Source organism: Schistocerca cancellata, chromosome 4 (genome assembly GCF_023864275.1).
Source record: "Schistocerca cancellata isolate TAMUIC-IGC-003103 chromosome 4, iqSchCanc2.1, whole genome shotgun sequence".
Classification (NCBI taxonomy): domain Eukaryota; kingdom Metazoa; phylum Arthropoda; class Insecta; order Orthoptera; family Acrididae; genus Schistocerca; species Schistocerca cancellata.
The window spans coordinates 172,498,146-172,522,695 of NC_064629.1; the positions used below are offsets into that span (position 1 = coordinate 172,498,146).

Here is a 24,550-nt window from a genome sequence, read left to right on the forward strand (position 1 = left end):
GCGGCGTACTAACGTGCGCTGCTATCTGGGCGGCTCAAAATTTGGATATTGATACATCTAGGACTATAAACGATCCTCCTGAAACACTACGGTCGCAGGTTCGAATCCTGCCTCGGGCATGGATGTGTGTGATGTCCTGAGGTTTTAGGTTTAAGTAGTTCTAAGTTCTAGGGGACTGATGACCTCCGATGTTAAGTCCCAGAACCATTTTTGATCCTCCTGAAATGTTTTTGGTTCCGCTCCTGGCCCATTTGCGTCTTCGAATGTCATTCACCGGCATTCATCTACAGCATCCGCGGAGAACCTGTGTCATTAGAAAGACAATGCGTCACCTTTCTCCATTGCATCAATCTTCTCGCACCAATAATTTCATTGCTATCTCGGCATTACGCTAAGAATTAAATCGGGATCAATGGAAAATGCGTACAAGCTGGAGCAGTTGAGCTGGGCCGTCCGCCGCCGCAGGGCGACAGCAAACACTCGACGCGATTCTCCCGCTGACAGCGTGTTGCTGGCAGGCGGCCTACAGTAATAACAAATATCGCGACAGCCAAAACATACTTCACACCGTGTAATAGCGTCACGCGTTGGTCGATACAGTGTCCACAATTCGTTTTTTACAGTAACACAGTGTCCTTTCCTTATACCTGGCTGTTAAAGAAGTGTCATTCTTACGGTCTAACAAAAAATGCTCGGGAAAAGTTCACGACGCTCCCATTTCCCATACGAGACGAGCGGTCATCATGCTGAAAGCCTGAATCCTATGTTGACACATTTAAGAAATTTTCAGAATATGATTCGGTGGAATTCATGTGCACTCCTGTCCCGTTCTTCACGGAGGGAAGTCTTCAGACGTAAACGAAACTTTGGGCGCACGCCAGGGGAGCACTAAAGGACAATTGCTTTTCATAGTATGTATATGAATGAGCTGAAGGATGCTGCAGGAAGTTCTGTGAGGTTTTTCGCGGTTGATGAACTAGAAGTCTACTCCAAACGTCTTTATATTGCAGAAACTCGTCCATCAGGCTAGCCATGTCTAGTCAGACTTTATCGAAATCTCCAGGCGTCACAGTACCGTAGAAACTGCATGAAGCTGTCTGCGTGATCGTAACGTGTTTCTACTGTAGAGGAGAACACTGACGAGGACGTATCGGTCCATTTTTGCAAAATGCTATGGTTGTAACGCTGAGCAAACTGTGAGAATCACTTTTCAGACTAGACCGTGACTTTTTTAATAGGACACTACTCCACTGTTCCTGAATCTGCTCACGGTATTCCACATGATGCCTTTGAGTGAGAAGAATGCTATGTAACACCATTGTACAAACAAAGAAACGTCTAGAAGACGATGATGCGCAGTCGGGAGGTGTTTTGCTTCAGATGAATGTCCACGCTCTGGGTTGCTGAATATGGTCGACCTTGTCTCCACTGCCGTTGAATGTTTCCTTGCTTTCCGGAACATTCATCAGATTCTTTTGGGCCTTACCGCGCTGACTAACCTGCAAATGATCCGGTTACCTCTGACGTCATCCAGATGTGCTCACTCTGCCGTTCTGCTCCCTTACGACTCGAATGTTGTGTGCTAAACACCCACAGCAAACATTTATAACTACTACTATATACAGTAATGCTACTTCTGTAAACAAATATATCTAGTGTAGCTAGAACTTAAAATACTGACCTCGAAAGTAGTTTCTCGTCACTGCAAAATACGTTCACTTACGCGATCACATACGTACAGGGTGACAATTATTCAACTACACTATGTGATCAAAAGTATCCGGACACCTGGCTGAAAATGACTTAAAAAGTCCGTGGCCCCCTCCATCGGTAATGCTGGAACTCAATTTGGTGATGGCCCACCCTCAGCCATGATGACAGCTTCCTCTCTCGCAGGCGTACGTTCAATCAGGTTCTGGAAGGTTTCTTAGGGAATGGCAGCCCATTCTTCACGGAGTACTGCACTGAAGAGCGGTATCGATGTCGGTCGGTGAGGCCTGGCACGAAGTCGGCGTCCCAAAACGTCCCAAATGTGTTCTACAGCGTTCAGGTCAGGACTCTGTGCAGGTCAGTCCATTACAGGGATGTTATTGTTGTGTAACCACTCCGCCACAGGCCGTGCATTATGAATAGGTGCTCGATCGTGTTGAAAGATGCAATTGCCATCCCCGAATTCCTCTTCAACAATGGGAAGCAAGAAGGTGCTTGAAATATCAATGGAGGCCTGTGCTGTGATAGTGCCTTGTTGTTTAAACAAGGGATGCAAGGGACCGCCATGAAAAACACGACCACACCATAACGCCACCGCCTCCGAATTTTACAGTTGGCACTACACACGCTGGCAGATGACGTTCACCGGGCATTCGCCATACCCACATCCTGCCGTCGGATCGCCAAATTGTGTACCGTGTTTCGTCACTCCACGCAACATTTTTCCACTGTTCAGTCGTCCAATGTTACGCTCCTTACAACAAGCGAGGCGTCGTTTGGCATTTACCGGCGTGATGTGTGGCTTATGAGCAGCGCTCGACCATGAAATCGAAGTTTTCTCACTTCCCGCTTAACTGTCACAGTACTTGCCGTGAATCCTGATGCAGTTTCTAATTCGTCTGTGATGGTCTGGATAGATGTCTGCCTACTACACATTACGACCCTCTTCAACTGTCGGCGGTGTCCGTCAGTTAACAGACGAAGTCGGCCTGTACGTTTTTGTGCTGTACGTGACCCTTCACGTTTCCACTTCACTATCACACCGGAAACACTGGACCTAAGAATGTTTAGGGCTGTGGAAATCTCGCGTACAGACGTATAACACAGGTGACACCCCACGTTCGAAGTCCTTGAGTTCCGCGGAGCGCCCCATTCCGCCCTTTCACAAAGTCTAATGACTGCAGAGGCGCTGATATGGAGTACCTGGCAGTAGGTGGAAGCACAATGTACCAAATATGAAAAACGTATGCTCCTGGGAGTGTCCGGATACTTTTTATGGCATAGTTATATGGAAAAAAAACGTAAATTAGTTACAAACTACGGCATGCATACAATTTATCCAACATGTAAACGTCACTACAGATATTCGGAAGTAGGTTATGACATGTTCGATATGCCTGCCATCATTGGTGAGAATGTGGCGCAGACTAATAGCGAAATTCTGCATAACCCGCTAAAATGTCGTCCTGAATGGCATTTTTCAGCTCAGGAATGGTTTTCTGGCGTATTGCTGTACACCTTGTCTTTAATATAGCCCAACAAAAAGGAGTCGCATATCTTGAGATTCGGAGAATATGGCGGCTAATCAAGGCGTATGCCAGTGGCATCTGGGTACCTCACAGCCGGAATGGGGTCACCAAAGTGCTCCTCCAGGACATTAAGCACTCTCCTGCTTTCGATGGGGTCCATCTCCGTTTGCATGAACCACATCTCTTCGGAATCAGGATCACTTTGGATAACAGGGTTGAAATCATCTTGCGAAACCTTCACGTACTGTTCGGTAGTGACCGTGCCATCAAGGAATATCTCACCGATTATTCCGTGACTGGACATTGCACACCACACAGTCGCTTGTTGAGGGTGAAGAGACTTCTTGATCGCGAAATGCTGATTCTCAGTCGCCCAGATGTTCCATGTTTGCTTATTGACGAACCCGTTCAAATGGAAGTGGGCTCGTCGCTAAACCAAACCATAATGCTCATATTAATTCCCATCGTGCCCCGCAGCCAACAGTGCAGTTTGAATATTCTAACGCAACCCATTCAGAAGTTATGACTATTTTATTCCATATAGTTCAATAATTGTCACCCTGTGTAATGGAAGTTTTATGAATGCTGTTTACGTCGTCCTGAAGTTTTACCACAGACGAGTAAATGTCAGTCAGGGAATGGGTGCTTCGAAAGGGGACGATTTTACGGCTGTAAGTGACTATTGTAAAAACTTCAGAAAACAGCGAAAATAATGTCTTTAGCCTTTGTGCGGTTAGCCATCTTACTGCTGTGCGGTGCCTGAATGATATCAATTTCGTTAAGAATTACTGTCGAGTAACATAGCGGTAGTCACCGTCTCGTCTCTAGATCGCACAAATTAACGGAAGTTCACCCTCATCGAAGGAAGGTGATGATTGAAGATGAAGCAATAACTTGCTCTTGACCAAAGAAAATGGAACATCAGGGTTTAACGTCCAGTTGCCGACGAATTTATTAGTCTCACAGTCTCTATTTGGATACGTGTGGGCATGTAAATCGGCGGTGTCAATTTTGGAGGAACCACCCCGGCATTCTTCGTAAGCAGTTAGAGAAAGCACGGGCAACCTACATCCAAATGACTCCCAGATCTCCTATAAGAATGTACTCTGCCGCCTTGCTTAATCTCTGATCGAAACTGTAGAGTCACAACGGTTTTTCTGTAAGTGAAAGTTGGGAACAAGTACGGCATTGAAGCAACTACGCATAGCAAATTCTTACCTAATGAGAAATGGAACAGACCATTCTAAATAGTTTAAAAAAATTACTCCTATTAGGTACGTGTCTCCTTGAATGTGACACGCTACAATACGACGATGTCTGTTGTTGCTGAAAACCCGCAGACAGTAACTGCCGACTTCTAACCTAGAACAGACACACATTTCTTCCGACAGCAAGCGTCCATTGTTCATGTCTGTTCAGCGAAACTGGCTAGATTTGCAGGAAGTGACTCTCTCTCCATTCGGTAAGACAATTACGTGGACGTGGAACTAAGGTCTGGGAAGAAAGTTCTGCTGGTCATGCAAGCTGGATGTTGCCTACGAAAACCGGGCGTCGTAGAGTTGGTGCACTTGTTCTTCCCCTGCTGTAATCAATAAAGTGACGTAAGGAAACAGAAATTAAAGACAAGTGGCTAGTTCGCATTCAGGATACAATAACATTCGGCCGGTTTCCTTCACAATTCTTCCGCCGTCGGTACGTCTGTTCCGCCGTTATTGAACTCGTAGTAGACACAACGTTAAACCTTCATCTTCCTTCTTCATCGGACTCGATTCTTCTCTTAGATTTTACCCTACTTGGACAAGATACACCGAATCTCAAGCAATTAGAGTTAATACTTTGTCGAGCAAGAAATGATATTGATTTATGTAAAATTTTTGACTGCACTATTTATCTTCTTCATTTTATTCTGCTGATTATGGTTGTCCCTGTTTGCCAGCCTCATTGTGTAGATGTACTGGACCAACTGCTGTCCTATTTCTTTTGTGGTCGTCGAGGCAGTTGTTACCCTTGCGGTCGCCCGTGTTCTCAAATTTTAGCTAAACATGTGGGGTCCATCCTGTCCACATGGTCCTCCCAGTTCCTTTTTCTTGTCTGTATCCACGTATTTACCTTTTGTTTTCCACACTGTTCCCGTATCGGAGCATTTGTTCTTTTGTACCACGTGGTTACTCCTTGGATCTGTCTTAATAGCTTCATTTCCACTGCTGCTAACATTTACGAGGGTGAGTCAAATGAAAACCTAAAATTTGTAATAAAAAATCGAAATTTCGCGCCATTATCCTGTAAGTTGGTAAGCGTGCTACAAACAGCGTGCAGAATGGCTTGTAGGTAGCAGCATAGTGCAGATGCACACATACCATCGCAGTATCAGTATAAAGATGGCCGCTCCACTTGCGACTTGCACCAGGGAAGAACAGCGTTCTGTTATTAGGTTTTTGCGTAGTGAAGGTGTGAAACCTATTGAAATTCATCAACGAATGAAGGTTCAGTACGGTGATGCATGTTTGTCACAGGAGCAAGTCTACGAATGGAGTAGGAAGTTCGCAAATGGTGTGACTTCAGTGGAAGATGCTCCTCGTCCAGGCCAGATACAACGAGTTGTCACTCCACAGAACATTGCAGCAGTTGAAGCCATAGTGAAGGAAAACCGCCGAGTGACGCTGAATGACATTGAAGCATGTTTACAGATTAGTCATAGGTCAGCACGCCACATTGTGCATGATGTGCTCCAGTTTCACAAAGTGTCTGCAAGATGGGTGCCACGACAGCTGACTCCGGAAATGAGAGAACGACGTGTTGATGCTTGTGAAGAACTTCTTCGGCACTTTGAACGAGAAGGTGATGGCTTCCTTGCAAGAGTCGTTACTGGGGACAAAACCTGGGTTCACTTCCACCAACCGGAAACGAAGAGAGCGAGTAAGGAATGGCGCCATTCCTCATCACCAAAACCAAAGAAGTTTCGAACAGAACCATCAGCAGGGAAGGTCATGCCGACTCTCTTTTGGGATGAAAAAGGCGTCATTTTGAGCATTACATGCGTAGTGGGACCACTGACACCAGTGCATCATACACAGATCTCCCAAAAAATCATCTGCGGCCTGCAATCAAATCAAAGTGACGTGGATTGCTGTCAACAGGTGTCCTTTTGCAACATGACAATGCAAGGCCTCACACTGCCCGTGCAACAGTTGCAACAATCACAGATCTGCATTCTGAGTGTCTTCCTCATCCACCATACTCACCAGACCTAGCCCCAAGTGATTTCCATGTGTCTGGACCTCTCAAAGACGCAATGGGAGGAAAGAAGTTCCGTTCTGATGAAGAGGTACGCCACGCGGTGCATAAGTGGTTGCGCGAACTACCAAAAGAATTTTTTTCTAAAGGAATTTATGCACTTTGTAAGCGCTGGAGGCCTTGGGTTGAGCGTGCGGGAGATTATGTTGAAAAGTGATACAGCTTTGTACCACTTCTGCACAAGAAATAATATTTAAAAAAATGTTTAAGGTTTTCATTTGACTCACCCTCGTATTTTTTTCTGCTGCATATGTCAAAACATGACGCACCATTCTTATATATATTTATTTTCCCCTCAGTTGTCATAATTTTGTTTCTCCGTATAGTATTTTGCGGGCACCCATTACCCTTACGGCCTTTGTCACTTGATTTTTCACTTCCATGGTTAAGTCTCTATTGCTGGTGATAACTGTCCCTAGATAATTAAATCTCATCACTTGTTCCACTGACACACCATCTACTTCTAAATGACATCGTACAGATGATTATGATATTAACATAATACCTAGTCTTTTTAGATGACATTTCCGTGTCATATTGCTTAGCTGTTTTATTAATTGGTGAAGTAGCCTTTGCAAATTATCGTCATTATTTGCTATCAGCACAGCATCATTAATACAACATAATAAGCTTCAGAATAGGACTATGTATAATTGCACGAAAATCATACAGGATGTTTGAAAATTCCCTTTACAAACTGTGGTACGTATAGCGGATGCAGAGCGGGTAATAATTTGACTAGGAACTCATACAAGGGCTCTATCGTTCACGTGCTACAGAAATGTGTGTACTGAGTGATGTAGTGTTACTCTGGTCATTACTACTTTGTACTTAACTGACTAGTCAGGCAAAGACAACATTTCTGGCCATAAGAAAGCTACTAATATCATACATCGGCCTTCATTTCACGAAGAATTTTCTGATTATGTAATTTTCGAGCACAGCATTCTATGGATCTGGTGCTATAGAAAGATATTGAAAATTAGGTAGACTGCTCAGAAATGAGGTTCTCCGTGTATCGGCGAGGAAAGGAACATAGGGAGAAGACTGACAAGAAGGAAGAGGGCGGCATGACATGTGTTTAGACATCATAGGGAATAATTTGCACGGTACTGGAGAGAGTTGTAGAGAGTAAAAGCTGTAGGGGTAGACAGAAATTGGAATAAATCCAACAAATATTTAAGGACATTGGGTGTAAGTAGTACTCTGAGATCAAGTTGTCACAGGAGATGAAGTCGAGGCAGGCCGCATAAAACCATTGAGGAGACTGATGACCCGTAAAAAAATTGTGGTGACGACGAACAGTACTAGGGCACACACAAAACTTGCAAAACTCGTGTCATGCATTACACACTCCACGTCTTTCCCTACACTGGTGGTCCACATCGCGTTCTACAACAGCTGTGGCGCTAAGCAGTGTTAGCACGTTAGTTAGCTGCTTACAATTGTAGTAATTAGTATGGTCGCAGTAAATTCCTACCTATCTTTAACCCAGCGGAGAGTGGAACACGTTCTACATTTTGACCGATGCAACATGAAAACAGTAGGTGTTTGGACATGAACTCTTATTCATACTTTCATGTCCTACTAGTTTGTAAGGAGAATTTAGAAACCCCTTGCATATTATTGTTCTGCTACACAGTCGTACTGTCAGGATTTAAGCATAAAGAAATGTGGGGCTATTGTTATTCGAGATTGATTTCTTTAAACTGTAATCCATTTGGTTAAACTCTGTTTCATACCTGAGTATTCTGCTGTCATTCCATATTCAATATTTATTTTCCCCCCTAAGCGTACAAGCGTATTTGGTACATGCCTAATGGAGATTTTTGCTGATTTCAGCTTGGATAATATCTTCATTTTTGGTGTCCAGAAACTGTGGAGTTAATTTGCACGGAACGTCTACCATATCGAGCTAAACATGGAAAGTCGCTTAAAATGCTTGATTGATATGATTTCACAAACGGTGATAAGGATTTCATAAAATCCGATCTCGGTGTATTACATCTGCATTTTTAGCACCCAGTGTGATGATTTTAGCTCTTAAGAGGAGCAGAGAGAGAGAGAATTAGAGAGAGAGAGAGAGAGAGAGAGAGAGAGAATTAGATAGATAGAGAGAGAGAGAGAGAGAGAATTAGATAGATAGAGAGAGAGAGAGAGAGAGAGGGTCTTTTGAAAACAAAGTAAGAATTTGCATAGAAAGCCATGCAGTATTGTTTCTTAGAACTAGTCCTAACAGAGATATATTGCAGTGTTGCGTATTCCGAAAACTGCAACATGTCACAGCGGTTAATTCATTTAGAGAAATATCGACGATCTGCTCTTTGCTCTTCTTAATAATAATAATAGTTGTTATTATTACTATTATTATTATTAATCATTTGATCATTTTGTACAGTTATATGGACAAGTCACTTCTGAAACTGTATACCATACACATAATGTAGAAATATGATACTGAACAAAATTTCTAACTTAATCATATACAAAAACAATGAAAATCGAATGTTATAATCCACCCACGTATTTAATTACTTCTAAAGTTATATTCATATTCAGGGCATTTTTAAACACGCCCTAAAATAAGCGCCTATCGAGGACCTTGAAGGCATTTCGAAACGCATTCCCTTGTTCAGAATCTCCGGCTCTCCGTAATAAACGTCTACAAAAAGAACGCAGACATGTGACGGAGAAATGTATTCGTTATCGCAGTCTTCTGTGCCTATGAAGCATATTTTCAGGCAGACTCTGCGTGCTCATCGGTAATTACAAAAAGAAACAAAAAAGAGTGGAATTCTATGTGTATTTAACTGCACGAAGATTTCTGGGTTCGACAATTAGTGAAGGTATTTACAGCTGTTGTAGTATTGCTTACTGACATTCTCTCGAAGTCAAGACGAGTAAAGGAAAAACAGCGTTTCAGAGATGACAAGTTTAGCTTTTGTCTCGCTTGTATAAAGTACTTTACTGCTGACTGAACTACCCGTTATCGCAGAATCGCAGGAAACCAGCAGGAAGTATGTACGTACCTTGGATAACAGCACCATTTCCTAAAGAGCCAGTAATTAAAGATGAATGAAGTGGCGAAAATTGCATGTGCTTATTTCAGCTGTGATTTTTACAATCTTGGTTACGTAAGAACGTTTAGACTGCTCAAGACGAGAGATATTGACAGCAAGACCGCATGATATGTTTCTTTACCCAAGTCCATACTTTTTTACGGATATCATCCACAAATATCACATTAATACTTGAGTGACGGAGTAGTACGTGGGCTGTTTATTACTTCAAAAGTAATCGCTTTATCGAAAAATGTTTGCGGTTGCCTACGGAATCACGAGTATACCCAGGCGTGCCTAGCTTTGTCCGAAGCAAATCGACGGTCACGAATGTATGCCTATAGGGCCCCAGAAATATGGAAATCGCCGTTGCACATCCTCAATACAGTCTCGATCTCTCCCCATGCGATTTCCATATTTTTGGTGCCCTGAAGAACGAAATTCGTGGCTGTCGATTTGCTTCGAACCAAGAGATGCACTCATGGGTACAATCACGATTCCCTATGCCATTGTAAACATTTTTCGATGGAGGTGTTGGCCGCCTTGTCTCAAAGAGGGATAAATGTGGCAACAGTTACGGCAATTACTTTTGAAATAATAAACAATTTACTAGTTTTTTTTTCATCTGTCACGTTTTCATTTGACTCCCTCTTACACAAGTAGTAGCTAGGAAAGCAAAAAGAAACCACAGGTAACTGATAGATTAATTGACCATCGTATCCAATGAATCAGGCGCTTTCTTACTGATTTCAAATGGTTAGACTGCAACTTTGTAGTTATCTAAGCAACAGTATTTTGCGATCACATTTCGTCCAGCTATCAAAATTAATTAATTAGTTCATTAATTTTATTATACCTGCAATTATAGCTTAACGTACACCACACTAGCTTGCGAGACATGGAGGTGAGTCGGGCCCGAATCAGATCCGCACGCCGGGTTAACGACGTTCGGTATGATACACCGATTAGCGTGAATATATTTTTAGACCACGTACTTGTCACCTACCTACGTCCTTCAAGGACTTTCTGCAGATGCTCAAGACAGTAGTACATGAACAGTCGACCAGCGTCAACCTTTCCGCAATGTTGTTTCCCAGGCGTCGGACCGTAACTGTCATTTGTCGAGGTCGCTTATGTCAGTGAATGTCCCCATTTGTGACCCGTATACAGAGTATAATCAATCTTTCGGTACTTAAGAGGGCCCCCATGAAAAGTGAGTGATCGTAGGACAATGAAACTTCGTGGAATCATTTGTAAGGACATGCGGAAGAGAAATGACAATGAACAATTGAAAGAAACACACATAATTTCCACATGAGAGGGTTTGTTGCTTGTGTACACGTTAATGTTCCAGATTACAAACGTTCCTCAGTTTGACGACCATCGGCACTATACATACCGTGTTGCAATTATTCGCAGCACTTCTCGAACGGTGGCCAATGGAATGTTCAGCTGTCGTGACACAGCTCGTCCACCCTTTGAAGATGGCACATTGCGTCCGGCATTCTCAGCCATGGCAATAGTAACTTCTTCACCAGTTTTTGGTGCAGTTGGCCGTCGGCCTCTCTCTAGAGCAGTTCACAAATCGCCAGTTATCCGAACTCGCGAACCATATTCTTCAACCTTGGCACGGAAGGAGGACCTCTCTCTATTCCTTTAATTCGTCGATACTCGCGGAAAGCAGCAGCGCTGTTGCTTTGATAAACAACTTTTATGAGTGAAGCCCTGCTCTTGCCCAGACCTATGATGAGTGTCCGCAACTGTAATGCAAACTAATGTTTGCGTCACAATCCAACTTCGCCATACCAGTGCTGCCGCCTAATGGCAAGTCAATGCACTAACACTACTTACTAACAACGCATATCCTTCAGCGCACAGCCTGAACATCATTCCTATAAAGTTTCTACATCTACATATACAGGGTGTTACAAAAAGGAACGGCCAAACTTTCAGGAAACATTCCTCACACACAAATAAAGAAAAGATGTTATGTGGACATGTGTCCGAAAACGCTTAATTTCCATGTTAGAGCTCATTTTATTTTCTTCCACCTACGCTCAATGGAGCACGTTATCATGATTTCATATGGGATACTCTACCTGTGCTGCTAGAACATGTGCCTTTATAAGTACGACACAACATGTGGTTCATGCACGATGGAGCTCCTGCACATTTCAGTCGAAGTGTTCGTACGCTTCTCAACAACGGATTCGGTGACCGATGGATTGGTAGAGGCGGACCAATTCCGTTGCCTCCACGCTCTCCTGACCTCAACCCTCTTGACTTTCATTCATGGGGGCACTTGAAAGCTGTCTACGCAACCCCGGTACCAAATGTAGAAACTCTTCGTGCTCGTATTGTGGACGGCTGTGATACAATACGCCATTCTCCAGGGCTGCATCAGCGCATCAGGGATTCTATGCGACGGAGGGTGGATGCATGTATCCTCGCTAACGGAGGACATTTTGAACATTTCCTGTAACAAAGTGTTTGAAGTCACGCTGGTACGTTCTGTTTATGTGTGTTTCCATTCCATGATTAATGTGATTTGAAGAGAAGTAATAAAATGAGCTCTTAACATGGAAAGTAAGCGTTTCCGGACACATGTCCACATAACATATTTTCTTTATTTGTGTGTGAGGAATGTTTCCTGAAAGTTTGGCCGTACCTTTTTGTAACACCCTGTATACTCCGCTAGCCACCAAGCGGTGAGTGGCAGGCGTAATTCGCGCCAAAGTCATATTTCCCCCCATCTGTTCCACTCGCGGATCGCGCGAGGGAAAAACGACTGTCTGAACGCCTAAGTACGAGCTCTTATTTCCCTTATCTTTGAATGGTGATCATTGCGCAATTTGAAAGTTGGTTGTAATAATATATGTTCTACATCCTCGGTGTAGATCGGATTTCGGAACTTAGTGAGCAGCCCCATCCGTTTAGCGCGCCGTCTATCTGCAAGAGTGTCCCACTTCAAACTTTCTATGAGATTTCTCGCGATGGCTAAATGTACCTGTCACGAATCTTGCCGCTCTTCTTTGGAGCTTCTCAATCTCCTGAATCAGACCCAACTGGTAAGGGTCCCATACAGAAGAACAATACTCTAAGACTGAACGAACTAACGTATTGTAAGCTATTTCCTTTGTTGAAGGACTGCATCGCTTCAGGATTCTACCAATAAACCGCAATCTAGAGTTGGCCTTACCCGTACTTGTGTAATCTGATCATGCCATTTGAGATCATTTCGAAAAGTCGCACCCAGATTCTTGACGGACGTTACCGCTTCCAAAGACTGGGCATTTATTTTGTACTCATACATTAATGGGGATTTTCGCCTTGTTATACGCAGTAGGTTACACTTACTAATATTGAGAGATTGCCAGTCATTACACCACACATTTATTTTCTGCAAATCCTCATTGATTTGTTCACAACTTTCGTGTGATACTACTTTCCTGTAGACTATAGCATCATCGGCAAACAGTCTAAGGCCGAAGTCAATACCATCAACCAGATCGTTTATGTAAATCGTAAAAAGCAGAGGACCTATTACGCTGCTCTCGAGCACACCTGAAGTTAAGCTTGTTTCTGTTGAAGTCACCCCGTTCAGGACGACATACTGCTTCCTGCCTGTTAGAAAACTTTCTATCCAACCGCATATGTCATCGGATAGACCGGAAGCGCGCACTTTTTGTAGCAAGCGACAGTTTGGTACGTAAACGATAAATAGTTTACCGTCTACACTAAATCAAGCAGCGAAAGTATGATAATACCACCCTGTATCCACTAGACTGATTCCGCATTCGCTCTGGTTCGCTTGTATCTTTTCCTTGCCACGTCACGTGTCCGTTACACCCAGGCGGCTTTCAGTTTCGCTTTGGACAGTGGTCATAATATTTTGTCTCATCGGTTTATATACACACCTTAATTACAATTTGTTTCACATTTCCACTTTCTTTAACGGCTGTACGTTGTTTGAGGTTAGCGTCTCACTGACCTAACCAGTTGCACCAGAGAGGGCGCAGCGGGTGCTACAATCTTAACTGCTCATTAATAGCGCACCGTCCTACACATTTTCAGAGTTTTGGTTGCTACAAAATTGACAAACGGTTGTGTATAAAAACAGTAAGTGGGAAGCGGCACGTGGAACTTCTCCCTAAGAGGCAGAGAAACATACAACCCGCCAGTTACAGTCAACAAAAGACATTCGATTCTTTTACCACGACCTGATTCAGACTTCCGGGAAAAAAACTGTAATTGTGTGACTCGTTTAGTTTAAAGTTATCGGGCACTTTCACTGTACACAAGGTGTTCCACAATTCCTATTAGAGGCTTTTAGGGGTTGCAGAGGGGAATTGGGAGTCAGTGGCGGCTGGTTATCATGTGCTGATGTGCTACCGCACGCTGTAAATATCGCGCTTAAATTACGTTACTTCTCTTTGAGTGCAAACCAGAAATCACGTTAAAGTAGGCAATTTCTCTTGGAATGCGAGCCGGAAGTAGCATTAAAGATACGCCATTTCTCTTCGAGTGCGAGGCGGAAATTGGATTAAAGGTACGCCATTTGTCTTCGAATGCGTGCCTGTATAGAAATAAAACGGACGCAAACAAGTTTTGTAGCGCTCTCTTCGCGATAACTAGAAACCAGTGTCGAGTGCTGAAATGGTCTGCCGCAATGTGATCAACGCAGCTGCCTGTTTTTGACTGTGCATGTTCTGATGTGACGTCATCGCTTCAGGCACTATGAAAGTTACGTTGCTCGCAGCACCGCGCACAGCGTCAATTTTTTTTTTTTTTTTGTTCCCTCTTTAAAGTGCGTGTAAAGTATTGTGCAAGCGTCGAGTATGAGGTATTTTTGAGGAGCTGTTAGCGCGACGGTGCCATGGTGTATTGGACACGTGCACCAACTGGCAACTCAGGTTAGATTCCTATTGTTACCATCATTTATTTTATTTTTTCCCCGCACAGTTAAGCTATTAATTATAGAATTTAAATATATTTAAAAGTCCAGTTTATATACATAAATTAATATAATCAGTTTAGTTATGATTACTACCCTCACAAGTAAAAAAAAGGCTAGTATACGAGGAAATTTAGTATGAAAGTGTATGAAAAAAGTTGGATCTTCATGTGTGATGTTCGCAATGCACTTTCGTCTTTCCATGTATGCTGTTTGGGAACAGTGATGCGTGGGGTACAGAAGGTAGTGACAGATCTAGGACATGTTAATGCATTAATAAAAAAGAAAGCGGAATTCATCAACACACAAACTACATACTTTATCTGAGTGCATTAGGTAAAGCTAATATCGCAACAATATTAAGTCGCGCCGGTCATGATGACAGAGTCAAACACAGTCTGTTGTGATATTGTAACACACTAGCAAAAATTTTGCAAGAGACGCACTGTTACTAGATGAAGTTTTGGCAAGTATCCCATGTGCAGAAATAAATGTTTGAAGATCGGTTCACTTCCAAATCTTCTAGTTGACGGTACGCAAATAAACTGAAAGAAAGGCGTCTTTGTCAGCCCCTGTTGTAATTACGTGACATAGCCGTATTATTTTTGCCCGACTACGACAAGGGCTGCGAGAAACTGGTACGTTCGTAACTAGAATGGTTGACTGTGGTGTTCCACGGACGCACCGCAAGCTCTACTTTGAAGAAAACGTCCTTCATCACGTAGAACGGAAGCCAACGAGCACGTCAAACATTGCTCATGCCACTGGCTCCTGTAGAGCACACAAGTCAAAGCTCGTCGTCTCCGGTATGCGTGCAGTGATGCGATCCGTTCTTCAAATTTGACATGGGTTTGTTATCTATTAAGCCAACGGCCTTGCCGCGGTGGTTACACCGGTTCCAGTCAGATCACCGAAGTTAAGCGCTGCCAGGCTGGGCTAGCACACGGATGGGTGACCACCCAGTCTGCCGAGCGCTGTTGGCCAGCGGGGTGCACTCAGCCCTTGGGAGGCAAACTGAGGAGCTACTTGATTGAGAAGTTACACTACTGGCCATTAAAACTGCTACACCACGAAGATAACGTGCTACAGACGCGAAATTTAACCGACAGCAAGAAGATGCTGTGATATGCAAATGATTAGCTTTTCAGAGCATTCACACAAGATTGGCGCCGGTGGCGACACCTACAACGTGCTGACATGAGGAAAGTTTCCAACCGATTTCTCATACACAAAGACCAGTTGACCGGCGTTGCCTGGTCAAACGTTGTTGTAATGCCTCGTGTAAGGAGGAGAAATGCGTACCATCACGTTTCCGACTTTGATAAAGGTCGGATTGTAGCCTATCGCGATTGCGGTTTATCGTATCCCGACATTTCTGCTCGCGTTGGTCGAGATCCAATGACTGTTAGCAGAATAAGGAATCGGTGGGTTCAGGAGGGTAATACGGAACGCCGTGCTGGATCCCAACGGCCTCGTATCACTATCAGTCGAGATGACAGGCATCTTATCCGCATGGGTATAACGGATCGTGCAGCCACGTTTCGATGCCTGAGTCAACAGATGGGGACGTTTGCAAGACAACAACCATCTGCACGAACAGTTCGACGACGTTTGCAGCAGCCTGGACTATCAGTTCGGAGACCATGGCTGCGGTTACCCTTGACGCTGCATCACAGACAGGAGCGCCTACGGCGGTGTACTCAACGACGAACCTGGGTGCACGAATGGCAAAACGTCATTTTTTCGGATGAATCCAGGTTCTGTTTACAGCATCATGATGGTAGCATCCGTGTTTGGCGACATCGCGGTGATCGTACATTGGAAGCATGTATTCGTCATCACCATACTGGCTTATCATCCGGCGTGATGGTATGGGGTTCCATTGGTTACACGTCTCGGTCACCTCTTGTTCGCACTGATGGCACTTTGGACAGTGGACGTTACCATTCATTCGATCCCTGCGAACTTTACATTTCAGCAGGATAATGCACGACCGCATGTTGTAGGTCCTGTACGGGGCTTTCTGGATACAAAAAATGTTCGACTGCTGCCCTGGCCAGCACATTCTCCAGATCTCTCACCAACTGAAAACGTCTGGTCAATAGTGGCCGGGAAATTGGCTCGTCACAATACGCCAGTCACTACTGTTGATGAACTGTGGTATCGTGTTGAAGCTGCATGGGCAGCTGTACCTGTACACGCCATCCAAGCTCTGTTCGACTCAATGCCCAGGTGCATCGAGGCCGTTATTATTGCCAGAGGTGGTTGTTCTGGGTACTGATTTCCCAGGATCTATGCACCCAAATTGCGTGAAAATGTAACATGTCAGTTCTAGTATAATATATTTGTCCAATGAATACCCGTTTATCATGCGCATTTCTTCTTGATGTAGCAATTTTAATGGCCAGTAGTGTAAAATGTTTGTGAATTCCTAAGGGACCAAACTGCTGAGGTGATCGGTCTCTAGACTTGCACACTAGTTAAACAAACTTACGCTAAGAGCAACACACACACCCATGCCCGAGGGGCCGCGCAATCCGTGACATGGCGCCTCAAACCACGCGGCTGCGATTGAGAAGTAGAGGCTCCGGTCTCGTAAACTGACATACGTCAGGGAAAGCGGTGGGCTGACCATATGCCCCTCCGTTTCCGCATCCAGTGACGCCGGTGGGCTGAGTCTGACACGGTGATACCATTGGGCCTTCATGGCCCGTTCGGGTGGAGTTTTAGTTTAGTTTCTTATTTATTAAATCCTCTCCACAGTCCCTAGAAATTTGTAATAGCAATAGTCAATCACCTTGTATACCGTCTTATCCCAAGTAACTCTTCTTTGTTTCAATAAGTGGAGACACGTCTGCTGGTCCGAAGATTTCTATCGCATGACGAGCTCGTTCTGGAGGGGGAGGGGGTAATGAATGTAATAGTTGCCACAAGAGAAACGGTAAGAATGATATGATAATTGGTTTCGAAAGATAACGAGGTACATTGAGTGAATGGTAGATTATTTAGAAGCAGTGTAATAAATGACGCTGTAATGTTAAACTTTGCCGGTATCCTTTGTATATAGTTTCGCTTTTAAAGGAGCAGTTGATATATGTAGACAAAATTAAAAAAAAAATGCAGCTGGTAAAAATAATTACAGTAACAGTAAGTATGGGCAATAAATTATGATTATGATATGATCACAGACATGATAAACCCTGAAATGGACTGCTGATATTTGCTCATAATGACTGAAGAGCGATGTGTAAGATCATAGACGCATGAATATGTGACCGATGCTGCAGCTAAAAACAATGATGTATTTGCCCCCAAGAAACCTTTCTTTAACTTTGTTGTGTAAATTCTTGACTTAATATAGTCACTTGACGAAACTGGTTGTCCGTGAATAAACATGCATTACGCCAGCTTTTGGTGGTTCCATGAAGCCATAAAAATATTTTATGTACAAGATGAGTAGCCTCATAATTACTAAGATTTATATGTTAGTTAAAGTAACTAGACGAAATTTACTGCATAGGAAAATTAACACAATTTTTTCTTTTATATTTTTCAGGAAGAAACAACAAGTATTATTCATCCTGCAATGGTAAGTGATACTTCACTATTGATAAAGTAACATAACTTTTTTGTCTCAGAATTTTTTTCCCTAAAGAAAAGTTGGCTTCTTGTTCCTAGAATACGTATCATACGTTTCATAGACTCATTAACATATTAATTTCTGTGGGTAACGGTTAATAACAAGCAGAGATCTACCGACCACGCCAATCAGATTTTAGTGCAAGTTCCATTTTCCCATCAGTTAAGTTTCATTTGTGACAGAATTTGATAACAACAGTAAAAACACTGTTTACAATGTAATTACTTCTTTTTGTGTCGACGCTTTCACGTTTTAACACCAACTTCACTATTTTAAATGTCTTAATCTTTTCATCACCTAATATCTCTGACTGTCGCGTGTTATTAACCTGCGACTGCGATTGTCAGTCGTCACCTAATTATATCCTACGAGGCCGAAAACGGTTTAGTGGGTAAATAAAAGTTATGTAGACTGTTTATTTTATGTTAAAATATGTTATGCGTCAAGGAAGCCCCACAAACGACAGATTTTTCCATTTTTGCTAGCAAGCACTCACTATTACTTTCCGCATTTACAAATTTACGGAGCTTTGGTGGGAGTGTAGGTGTGTGACCGTCTATGATTCGGCAGGTAACGCGCCGGCGGAGGTGAGCAAAGCACCCAGCGAGCCTCTCAAGACGCCGAGCACCGCCAACGTCATGCCTTCGCAGGACGAAGACGACGCCTCGGGTTCCGACGGCGAAGTCAGCAAGATCGACTTCACAGGTAACGTGCTATTCTCTAATGTAGCTTTCTTCATTAGGGCATTCTTTTCTTTCACTGATACCAAGACGGACTGATGATGATGATGATGATGATGATGTTTGGTATGTGGGGCACTCAACTGCGCTGTTATCAGCGCCCGTACAAATTCCCAATTTCGCCACTTGCATGAATGATGATGAAATGATGAGGACAACAAATGGTTCAAATGGCTCTGAGCACTATGCGACTTAACTGCTGAGGTCATCAGTCGCCTAGAACTTAGAACTAATTAAACCTAACTAACCTAAGGACATCACACACATCCATGCCCGAGCCAGGATGCGAACCTGCGACCGTAGCGGTCACGCGGTTCCAAACTGAAGCGCTAGAACCGCAAAGCCACACCGGCCGGCTGAGGACAACACAAACACCCAGTCATCTAGGGGCAGGGGAAAATCCCTGACCCCGCCGGGAATCGAACCCGGGACCCCGTGCTTGGGAAGCGAGAACGCGACCGCGAACCCACGAGCTGCGGACAACCGAGACGGACTGTAGTAAGAAACATATTAACAGCCAACATAGCAAAACCCGTAGTTCGGTACTTGAATGAGAAATTGAACGTGCGAGTAAAAGCTTGGATTGGAGAACGGAGGCGGTTGTGTGTATTCCATACGAACCGCCCCGGAATTTGCCTTAAGCAAAAACTGCAGAAATTCTAAATATAGACGGCCGGCTCGAAATTTAAACTGCCGTCCATTTTTCACATTTCTGTACCACCGTTGCTCGGTAATATGAGCACCCTGAAGCACTGATCTTACGCGAATGTACGAGGTGCATTCAAGTTCTAAGGCCTCCGATTTTTTTTCTCCGGGCTGGAAAGAGATAGAAACATGCGCATTGTTTTAAAATGAGGCCGCGTTCATTGTCAATGCGTCCCAGAGATGGCAGCACCGTACGGCAGATGGAATTTTACCGCCAGCGGCGAGAATGAGAACTGTTCTAAATACTTAAAATGGCGACGTTTTCCTTTCTTGAACAGTGTGCAATCATTCGTTTTCTGTATTTGCGTGGTGTGAAACCAATTGAAATTCATCGACAGTTGAAGGAGACATGTGGTGATGGAGTTACGGATGTGTCGAAAGTGCGTTCGTGGGTGCGACAGTTTAATGAAGGCAGAGCATCGTGTGACAACAAACCGAAACAACCTCGGGCTCACATAAGCCGGTCTGACGACATGATTAAGAAAGTGGAGAGAATGGGACAGCGAGGGAGTAATCCTTACCCATTGCGTTCCAAAGGGCACTACGGTAACAGGTGCATCCTACGAAAATGTTTTGATGAACAAATTCCTTCCTGCACTGCAACAAAAACGTCCGGGAAGGGCTGCGCGTGTGCTGTTTCACCAAGAAAACGCACCCGCACATCGAGCTAACGTTACGCAACAGTTTCTTCGTCATAACAACTTTTAAGTAATTCCTCATGCTCTCTACTCACCTGACCTGGCTCCTAGTGACTTTTGGCATTTTCCAACAATGAAAGACACTCTCCGTGGCCGCACATTCACCAGCCGTGCTGCTATTGCCTCAGTGATTTTCCAGTGCTCAAAACAGACTCCTAAAGAAGCCTTCGCCGCTGCCATGTAATCATGGCGTCAGCGTTGTGAAAAATGTGTATGTCTGCAGGGCGATTACGTCGAGAAGTAATGCCAGTTTCATCGATTTCGGGTGAGTAGTTAATTAGAAAAAAAATCCGAGGCCTTAGAACTTGAATGCACCTTGTATACTAGAACTGACATGTGGTTACATTTTCACGTAATTTGGGTGCATAGATCCTGAGAAATCAGTACCCAGAACAACCACCTCTGGCCATAATAACGGTCTTGATACGCCTGGGCATTGAGTCAACAGAGCTTGGATGGCGTGTACAGGTACAGCTGCCCATGCAACTTCAACATGATACCACAGTTCATCAAGAGTAGTGACTGGCGTATTGTGACGAGCCTGTAGCTCGGCCACCGTTGTCAATTGGTGAGAGATCTGGAGAATGTGCTGGCCAGGGCAGCAGTCGAACATTTTCTGTATCCCGAAAGGCCCGTACAGGACCTGTAACATGCGGTCGTGCATTATCCTGCTGAAATGTAGGGTTTCGCAGGGATCGAATGAAGGGTAGAGCCACGGGTCGTAACACATCTGAAATGTAACGTCCACTGTTCAAAGTGCCGTCAATGTGAACGAGAGGTGACCGAGACATGTAACCAGTGGCACCCCATACCATCACGCCGGGTGAGACGCCAGTATGGCGATGACGAATACAAGCTTCCAATGTGCGTTCACCGCGATGTCGCCAAAAACGGATGCGACCATCATGATGCTGTAAACAGAACCTGGATTTATCCGGAAAAAAACGACGTTCTGCCATTCGTGCACCCAGGTTCGTCGTTGAGTACATCATCGCAGGCGCTCCTGTCTGTGATACAGGTTCAAGGGTAACCGCAGCCATGGTCTCCGAGCTGATAGTCCATGCTGCTGTAAACGTCGTCGAACTGTTCGTGCAGTTGGTTGTTGTCTTGCAAAGGTCCCCATTTGCTGACTCAGGGATCGAGACGTGGCTGCACGAACCGTTACAGCCATGCGGATAAGATGCCTGTCATCTCGACTGCTAGTGATATGAGGCCGTTGGTATCCAGCACGGCGTTCCGTATTACCCTCCTGAACCCACCGATTCCATATTCTGCTAACAGTCATTGGATCTCGACCAACGCGAGCAGCATTGTCGCGATACGATAAACCGCAATCGCGATAGGCTACAATCCGACCTTTATCAAAGTCGGAAACGTGGTGGTACGCATTATCAAAGTCGGAAACGTGATGGTACGCATTTCTCCTGCTTACACGAGGCATCACAACAACGTTTCACCAGGAAACGCCGGTCAACTGCTGTTTGTGTATGAGAAATCGGTTGGAAACTTTCCTCATGTCGGCACATTGTAGGTGTCGCCACCGGCGCCAGCCTTGTGTGAACGCTCTGAAAAGCTAATCATTTGCATATCACAGCATCTTCTTCCTGTCGGTTAACTTTCGCGTCTGTAGCACGTCATCTTCGTGGTGTAGCAATTTTAATGGCCAGTAGTGTAAATTACCACCTCCAACAACGTGTTTTTGTAATTCTTATCCAGTACGAGCTCAGTTGTAGTATGTTTGTCATCCTGTGACCACCACGAGGAATCCCTTTCTGTAACGCAGTTGGTACAGAAACCACGCAGCATCTATCCGAGACAGCGGAGACACTGATACCATCCTTCACATTGTTTCATACAAGAAGTATCGTTTGCGTATGGCACACTGTCAAACAAGCTGATGCAGCAAATTACCTATATCCTGCAGTATCTCACAGTCTAGTGGTTTTCTGTTGGCCGTGTTCTTAACCTGTATGGACGATTTGCGGCCACAGATTGTGCAGACATTGTAGGTGAGCAAGTGCACCCTATGCCACATATGTTACCCTACGAAGACGTCAACAAAAGAGTACCTCAGATTCACTCCTCACACGCGTGGCTTGGCGGACAAGAAGATGAGTTCCACTTCTTACCCTCCTGAGCTTAGTCATCCAACTTCAGCGTTATCGGACATCTGTGATCGATTTTAGAGCAGGGGACGCCAGTGCCGTAACCGGGGTGCTGCGTGCAGTGGGCGCCGTTTTCGTGACGGGCGCATTTAGGTGACGGGTGAGAAACTGACGAATGGTAAAATAAAAGAAGTGGGAGAGGGAAATAGGTTACCAGTCACAAGATTTGTTGACAACTAAATTATTTATTTAGCGACATGTTTCGATGTGATACCTCATAATCACGCTCTATTGGCATTACAAAAACATTTAACACATGTTTATACAGGTATTAAAGCTTCTTCACATGACAGCTGTGATCATCCTGTGGAGAGAGAGAAGGATAACTTTGCAAGAGGCGATGGCACTTCGTGTATTGGTCATCTGTTCACATGGAAATTTTATAAAACAGTCACTCAGTTTGTTCCTGTGGCGTGGCAGTTTTCGTGTGATGTGACGAGGTAGTAGGAGTAATCCACTAAATTACAGGCCCATATCGTTAACGTCGATATGCAGCAGGATTTTAAAACGTATATTGTGTTCGAACATTATGAATTACCTCGAAGGAAACGGTCTATTGACACACAGTCAACATGGGCTTAGAAAACATCGTTCCCGTGAAACACAACTAGCTCTTTATTCACATGAAGTGCTGAGTGCTATTGACAAGGGATTTCAGATCGATTCCGTATTCCTGGATTTCCGGAAGGCTTTTGACACTGTACCACACAAGCGGCTCGTAGTGAAATTGCGTGCTTGTGGAATATCGTCTCAGTTACGTGACTGGATTTGTGATTTCCTATTAGAGAGGTCACAGTTCGTAGTAATTGACGGAAAGTCACCGCGTGAAACAGAAGTAATTTCAGGCGTTCCCCAAGGTAGTGTTATAGGCCCTTTGCTGTTCCGTATCTATATAAACGATTTGGGAGACAACCTGAGCAGCCGTCTTCGGTTGTTTGCAGATGACGCTGTCGGTTATCGACTAATAAAGTCATCAGAAGATCAAAACAAACTGCAAAACGATTTAGAAAAAATATCTGAAAGGTGCGAAAAGTGGAAGTTGACCCTAAATAACGAAAAGTGTGAGGTCATCCACATGAGTGCTAAAAGGAACTCAAACTTCTGTTACACGATAAATCAGTCTAATCTAAAAGTCGTAAATTCAATTAAATACCTAGGTATTACAATTACGAACAACTTAAATGGGAAAGAACACATAGAAAATGTTGTGGGGAAGGCTAACCAAAGGCTGCGTTTTTTTGCCAGGACACTTAGTAGATAAGTTACATTTTCTAAGGAGACTGCCTACACTACGCTTGCCCGTCCTCTTTTAGAATACTGCTGCGCGGTGTGGGATCCTCACCAGGTAGGACTGACGGAGTACATCGATAAAGTTCAAAGAAAGGCAGCACGTTTTGTATTATCGCGAAATATGGGAGAGAGTGTCACAGAAATGATGCGATTTCGGCTGGAAATTATTAAAAGAAAGGCGCTTTTCGTTGCGACGGAATCTTCTCACGAAATTTCAATCACCAACTTTCTCCTCCGAATCCGACATTATTTTGTTGACACCGACCTACATAGGGAGAAACAATCACCACGATAAAAAAAGGGAAATCAGAGCTCGTAAGGAAAGATATAGGTGTTCATTCCTTCCGCGCGCTATACGAGATTGTGAAGGTGGTTCGATGAACCCTCTGCCAGCCACTTAAATGTGATTTGCAGAGTATCCATGTAGATGTAGATGTAGATCGCCATTTCCGTAGCTCTTTTGGACTTCCTCACCATTCCTCACCGACCTCACAACGGTGTCCTTAAGGCAAGATACACAAAACAGATCAGCAGTGCATAACACAAGGAGGCGATCAAAACAAGTCTAGTATAGATTTGACTATAGTCAAATCGAAACTTGCCATGTTTTTACCGCAGTCAAATAGATGCGTCATGCCACCGGGCTACAGTTGTTTACGACTGGTCTGAAGAACATTCTGGACGATTCGAGCGAATGATTTGGCCACCAAGATCTGTTGACATGAATCCCATCAAACATTTATAGGACGTTATCGAGAGGTCAATT

General features: G+C 44.1%; 1 protein-coding gene across 3 annotated transcripts in view; it reads left to right on the top strand.

The window, feature by feature from the left end:
- The window catches only part of LOC126183184 (nuclear hormone receptor FTZ-F1 beta), a 413,728-nt gene that overhangs the window by 337,415 nt on the left and 51,763 nt on the right, over positions 1-24,550 (top strand). For all 3 annotated transcript variants that reach the window (XM_049924916.1, XM_049924917.1, XM_049924918.1), the window contains 2 exons: positions 18,103-18,135; positions 18,757-18,891. In XM_049924916.1, the coding sequence (XP_049780873.1) occupies positions 18,103-18,135; positions 18,757-18,891 (168 nt within the window). The remainder of the gene's footprint in view (positions 1-18,102; positions 18,136-18,756; positions 18,892-24,550) is intronic.